The sequence below is a fragment of the Bactrocera latifrons genome, unplaced genomic scaffold (assembly GCF_001853355.1).
Source record: "Bactrocera latifrons isolate USDA-ARS-PBARC rearing strain unplaced genomic scaffold, ASM185335v1 scaffold_960, whole genome shotgun sequence".
Lineage (NCBI taxonomy): Eukaryota > Metazoa > Arthropoda > Insecta > Diptera > Tephritidae > Bactrocera > Bactrocera latifrons.
Window position 1 is genome coordinate 11,737 of NW_017537668.1, and position 6,870 is coordinate 18,606.

A 6,870-nucleotide genomic window follows, 5' to 3' on the forward strand; every position below is an offset into this window, starting at 1 on the left:
AGCGGAGAGAAAACAGGCTGCCTACCTCGCAACGTTACGATCGACCACAACACGTGCGGGATGGGATAGATACCGAGAGTTGAAGAGGGAAGCGAAACGCATTTTCAGACAGAAAATGAAAGAGGCCGAAATGCTTGAATACGATAAGCTGGCCGACAGAGGTAATGCTCGAAAATTCTACGAAAAAATGCGGCAGCGTACAGAAGGTTTCAAGACCAGAGCATACTCTTGTAGAACCCCCAAAGGTGATCTAGTCACCGATGCCCAGAGCATATTTAAATTATGGAGGAAACACTTCTCCAGCCTGCTGAATGGCGGTGAACGCAGAACGCCAGGAGAAGGCGAACCCGATTCCCCAATCGATGACGAAGGAGCAGAAGTTCCATTGCCCGACCATGAAGAAGTTCGAATAGCAATTACCCGCCTGAAGAACAACAAAGCGGCGGGGGCCGATGGATTGCCGGTCGAGCTATTCAAACACGGCGGCGACGAACTGACAAGAAGCATGCATCAGCTTCTTTGTAAAATATGGTCGAACGAAAGCATGCCCAACGATTGGAATTTAAGTGTGCTATGACCAATTCTTAAAAAAGGAGACCCCACAATCTGCACCAACTACCGTGGGATAAGCCTCCTCAATATCGCATATAAGGTTCTATGGCGCGTATTGTGTGAAAGATTAAAGCCCACCGTCAACAAACTGATTGGACCTTATCAGTGTGGCTTCAGACCTGGAAAATCTACAACCGACCAAATATTCACCATGCGCCAAATCTTGGAAAATACCCGTGAAAGGAGAATCGACACACCACCTCTTCGTCGATTTCAAAGCTGCTTTCGACAGCATGAAAAGGAGCTGCCTTTATGCCGCGATGTCTGAATTTGGTATCCCCACAAAACTAATACGGCTATGTATACTAACGTTGAACGACACTAAAAGCTCCATCAGAATCGGGAAGGACCTCTCCGAGCTGTTCGATACCAAACGAGGTTTCAGACAAGGAGAAAATAACTCGATCTGCAGAACTAAATAGAGAAGGTACCATCTTCTACAAGAGCGTACAGCTGCTGGGTTATGCCGATGATATCGATTTCATCGGCCTCAACACCCGCGCCGTTAGTTCTGCTTTCTCCAGACTGGACAAGGAAGCAACACAAATGGGTATGGCAGTGAACGAGGGCAAGACGAAATATCTCCTGTGATCAAACAAACAGTCGTCGCACTTGCGACTTGACACTCACGTCACTGTTGACAGTCAAAGCTTTGAAGTTGTAGATAATTTAGTCTATCTTTAAACCAGCGTAAACACCACCAACAATGTCAGCCTGGAAATCCAACGTAGGATAACTCTTGCCAACAGGTGCTATTCGGACTAAGTATGCAATTGAGAAGCAAAGTTCTCTCTCGACAAACAAAAACCAAACTCTATAACTCACTCATAATACCCGTCCTGCTATATGGTGCAGAGGCTTGGACGGTGACAACAACTGATGAGTCGACGTTGCGAGTTTTCGAGAGAAAAGTTCTGCGAAAGATTTATGGTTCTTTGCGCGTTGGCCGCGGCGAATATCGCATTCGATGGAACGATGAGTTGTATGAGATATATGACGATATGGACATAGTTCAGCGAATTAAGACAGCGACTACGCTGGCTAGGTCATGTTGTCCGAATGGACGAAAACACTCCAGCTCTGGAAGTATTCGACGCAGTACCCGCCGGGGGAAGCAGAGGAAGAGGAAGACCTCCACTCCGTTGGAAGGACCAAGTGGAGAAGGGCTTGGCTTCACTTGGCATATCCAATTTCGCCACGTAGCGAAAAGAAACGACTGGCGCGCGGTTGTTAACTCGGCTATAATCAAGTAAGCGGTGTCTACGCCAATTAAGAAGGAGAAGAAGAAATACGTATGTATATTTATTTTTATTAATACTCAGAAGAAGTAAAATGTACAAATACCGTAAATATATAACTTTATTGGGGTAAATTTAAAAATAGCATCCCCGATTTCGGGGTTAAAATGGGTATGTGCGGATAAAGAAAAACCTTGTGCTCATAGAGGAGGTCCTCCAGATGAAGAATATAAAGTTGCCGCTGACTTATGGTTTTTGAAATATTTGCATTTAAAGTTCAAAAATTCGAAAATTTAAAATGTGTTTCTATTTATAATGAATTTTACACTTATAATTTTAATTTTTATATCCACCAACACTCCACCGTTTCCAACCATTTATTTAAATTAAATTAAATTAAAAACACTCCAGGTATGAAATTAAAGATATTTTTGCACTATTTAATATAAAATACATAATGTTTTAAATTGAAACGCAAATATCTCAAAAACCATAAGTCAGCGAAAACTTTATATTTTTAATCTGGAGGACCTCCTCTATCCGTACATAGCCATTTTAACCCCGAAATCGGGTGGTGGTATTGTAAATCGCAACCATTCATTGTAATTGGCAAATTCTAATATTTATTATAGATTTTCTTCAGTTTTTTTAAATAAAATAATTGCAAATTTCTTTGAAAATATTAAAATCAACAAAGTAAACACAACCAATTTTGCGTGGTGAGGTTTACTTTCAGACATCACAAATTTGTGAAGTAATTGGGAGCATTTGTGCTCTTGAAATCACTTCAGGATATGGGAAACCTTACAATAGTGAGGATGGTGAGGGCACGTGAATAGGGCTATTATTTATATAAAGCAAGAAAACTTACGTGGCAACACTGTAAGCGGTGTGTTCACTGAAATTTCACTAAAATTTACTCACTACTTCACTCAACTCCTCAACTCAAGTTTCTGCAGGGGCTACTCATTTATTTCTTATTTGTGCCTGCAACTATTATAACGTTTTGTTGCATTATATAGTGTAACTTACAAAGTTTTCTTTGAACTATTTCTTACAATGCGTTTATTATTGTTGCAGCACAGATTTTTAAAATCAATAAATACCATTAAGAATAGGCAAGTTCTTACAAAAATGAATTTGGAAACATTTAATTAATTGCAATCTTAGTAGTTTTCTTGGACACAATTCCTGCAATCACTTTCATAATAACAAAGCAATTATGAAAAAACGTGATGTCTTTATAAAAAAAGACAATGTGCCTTCGGAGTATGAACTTATATACCGGGCACCAATGGGAATATATGTTACAGTTGCAAAAAATATATCTACAATAACAGCCACAATAATTTCTTCTGCAACCTTCTATACTTTAACGAATGAGTATAAACTTTCTACATCGACTTCTGAGTCTATGGGGTTAGTTTCACATCCAGATGACCTTTGGTATTTTTCTTTTGGCTTTATTGCTGTGACAATTGCAATACGGCTTTTTATTGCCAGATATCCCTTACGCATTTATGGTGCTAATGACAAGTAAGTTTTTTCAACAGATACGAAGATATAATAATTTCTTATTAACGATTATAGATATATTGCTGTGTATGAACCCCAATTACCTTTCCAAACATCTAAACATAAGTTCAGCAAAGGAGATGTGGAAGAAGTTATAAGTAGGTTTAACCCATGGAACAATTGCACATATCGCTTGGGGAACAGAACATCTTTATTATTAAATCGGTATTTTAGAACTCCATCAGATTATAATCAAATGTTAGGGTATAATTAATTACAACGCAAATTGCTTCTAAATTTAAATATTATATATGAAATGGTTTAAGTTTAAAGTTTTAATTAAGAAGCACACGTCGTACTCAAAAGCATAGTTTCTCATTCATTACGTAGAACATAGATAACAACTTTTAATTTTGTCAATAATAAATTCTTTTATTCAGCTTTCAATTTATTGTTTACAATTTTTTCCAATAACCCCCACAATGGCAGTATAGCCACCTTTGACACCACGCTTTCATAGCAGATGTTTTAGATACATTTAGTAAACTATTTATCAATCCACATCTTATGCAATGTCTAAGGGCATTTACTTTTGCTCCTAAGTGCAGATTACTGACACCATCTTTCATATCGTTAACAAATACAACTTCTTCATAATTGACGTCCTTCAACCAAATTGGCTCCATCGATGCCACAAATATAAATGGATATGATTTATAAAGCGATAAATGATTATTTAATAATGTAGCTGGATTATTAAACTGTTTTTGAGCAATGAGAACTTGAGTAGATAAAAGACTACATTCATCTAATAAGAAGTCATCAGGTTCTGCAGTATTTTGGGCCAAACGGGTTAGAAGTCTGAATAAGGTAGCCAAAACATCAATGTTTTCGACTGACTTTGTATATGTGGGCAAGCATTGTGGATTTAAGAGACCCCATATTCGCGTCATTACCAGAAGCTCTCTTATGCTACTAATAGCAACGCTGTCTCTGCTTATGTCATACCCTTGTTTTTTACTCATCTTCGCTTTAATAACTTCATTCGGAAGCTTTTTCAGAATATTTAATGCCAAATCAGATACCCATTGTATGAGTTGTTGTAAACTTTGTAATGTTATAGGCTCAACAGCGAAATCTTTGCCATCTAAACTAAATAATACTTTATCTATATCTGTAGAAGGATCCTGCAGTATCATGGCTAAATTATCCCCAGGGCCCTTATCCTGACAACTTAGATCTGCCGGACGTAGTAAACTTTTGAAAGTTATTGATATGGTATGCAAAATTATTAAATTATCAAAATCTTGTTGTCGTGATTGAATTCTACACATATTGCTCTTCATACACAAGAAATTAGAATAGTAGAAATGACGTATTATTGTAGATTGTTTTGTAAAATTCTCTGTTAACTTTTCAATAAGTATTTCCAAGTTACTTAAATTTAACATAAGTATATCACTTGAATCCACGCCAGTTATTATACAATACTCCAAAAGCGATGTTTGTAAAGATAATGTGTTCAATTTGTAATTTTTGTCTGCTATCGGATTTGTTACTTGCATTGCGTACATCTGACCATAATTATCGAAGAGAACTAGTAATTGATTCATATGTGTTATGTCTGCTGACACAAATTTGCAGAGGCTATACCGATCTTCAGTCATTAATCGGTCGGATATAACCAAAGCCACCTTCTTTAAACCAGGTTCAACAATTTGTATGGTATTATCTTTTAAAATTACAAATATTTGAGTAGTCTGTGTTAATAGTTTGGAACTGCATACATTTGCAACACCCATTCCGAATGGAACCTTTGCAATGTTTTCCCACGTTTCACTCTGAACGAAATCTCCTTTATTTTTTTGGAGTAATTTATGAACGGCTTGATGTTTCTTGCTTAAATGCCATTGCTCGAGCAAACTGCCCTCTATAGTATTGTATCCGATATATAGAACGTCTTCTTTATTCGAAGAAATCCAACCAATGTGTGAAATTTGCTTGTAATTAACAGCATTAAAGAATATACTAGGAAGAGCTTCACATTTTAGAAACAAATTATCATTGTCCATATTTAAAGCCACTTTAAAACAGTAAACAATTTTGGGCCTACAACTGTATGTTAGTGCAACATTAAGCTGACCACTAGAACAATGAGACATGCTGCACAACGATACGTAAAAGCGAGAAAGGCCTAAACTTTGAGTAACGCCTTTCAGTTCGATGGTATGGTTATTTGTTTCATTTAATTTTTTATGTGGAGTTATAAAAGCACCTACTAATCCCGACGAAGTAATAACGACAGCGCCTTCAGCTGGGGCACTTCCAAAATGTTCCACCGTCGGACGATATTCCAAACGTTCAAACTTGTCAGCATATGTTGGTAAGTCTTTCTTTTGAGAGTGAAAGAATATACTCTTTCCGTTGTGAAAGAATTTCGCTGCTATTATGTCCTCGCCATGAAAATTTACTTTATATACTTGATACCAGATATTCAGGACCTTATCTGTAGACCATATTTCAACAAGTCCATTGTTATAACCTGCCAGTAAAAGTTCTCCGCTGCTATTCCATTCCAGGACCTTTATAAGGTTCTTTGTGTTAGTCACACTATATATTTGCCATGGTGATATGACATCGCACACATAGATGTGACTGCCGGCATCTAATTCATCACTCACACTATACGCAACTATATTTCTAGATGAAATACTGCTGATTACTCTCTTATTAACACTTGGGATAGAATCACTTTGAACTTTGAAGATAATTGCCATTTTTTTAAACAACTCGTTTCTACATTCTACAAGCAAACAACCAAGATGCAAGATATATAAATAAACACAGTTCCTACCTAGATATTGAAGACTCTTATCGAAAAGTCAACAGTCTGATTTCTAAAAAGTACGTTCAATGTACGCTTAACAGATGGCCTCCACAGACAATAGCAGCCATCTAGATAAATTTTACCCTTACTTCTCATTTTATTATTAATTTATACACTGAAATTTTTTTGAAGAAAGAGAAACGGGTTTACTTAAGAACAACTAATATATGAAACTTTTTTTTTAATTAAAAAATCTGCATTTTAAAAATTACATTTTGCACTCGGTTTAACCCCAATTTTTTTATCAAAAATGACGACGCTGCCATGTGATGATAGGGCAATTCGCTGAAATTCCTCTTTCTCCCAAAAATTCCTCTATTCATGCATATGGATATTTTCTTATTTAAATTTATTATGCAAATAAGTAATAATATATACATGTATTAGTAATATTATATAATAACTGTCTCTTATACACATCTAGATGTGTATAAGAGACAGAAAGTATACAGTACAGTACAAAAACTCAAATTTTAAATATAATAATATTATATATATATCGTCACCTAAAATACAGAACAGTGTATAATCAAAAATAAATGGAAATCGCTTACAGATATAATAACTAAATTTTATCCATTTTATAACGAAAATTCAAATTTTATTTCAATATGAGTG

General features: G+C 36.1%; 2 protein-coding genes across 3 annotated transcripts; one reads left to right on the forward strand and one right to left on the reverse strand.

Moving 5' to 3' along the window:
- Window positions 1-2,770: 2,770 nt before the first annotated feature.
- LOC108977876 lies at window positions 2,771-3,812 on the forward strand. Of its 2 annotated transcripts, none has more exons than XM_018947839.1 (3): window positions 2,771-2,968; window positions 3,021-3,386; window positions 3,441-3,812. In XM_018947839.1, the coding sequence occupies exons 1-3, from the start codon at window positions 2,910-2,912 to the stop codon at window positions 3,637-3,639; spliced, it is 624 nt and encodes a 207-aa protein (XP_018803384.1). In that variant the 5' UTR covers window positions 2,771-2,909; the 3' UTR covers window positions 3,640-3,812. The 2 variants fall into 2 exon arrangements, with proteins under 2 accessions (XP_018803384.1, XP_018803385.1); XM_018947840.1 differs by having other exon boundaries at window positions 3,024-3,386.
- LOC108977875 (mediator of RNA polymerase II transcription subunit 16) lies at window positions 3,801-6,276 on the reverse strand. Its single transcript, XM_018947838.1, has one exon. The coding sequence runs from the start codon at window positions 6,140-6,142 to the stop codon at window positions 3,821-3,823; it is 2,322 nt and encodes a 773-aa protein (XP_018803383.1). The 5' UTR covers window positions 6,143-6,276; the 3' UTR covers window positions 3,801-3,820.
- Window positions 6,277-6,870: the final 594 nt, after the last annotated feature.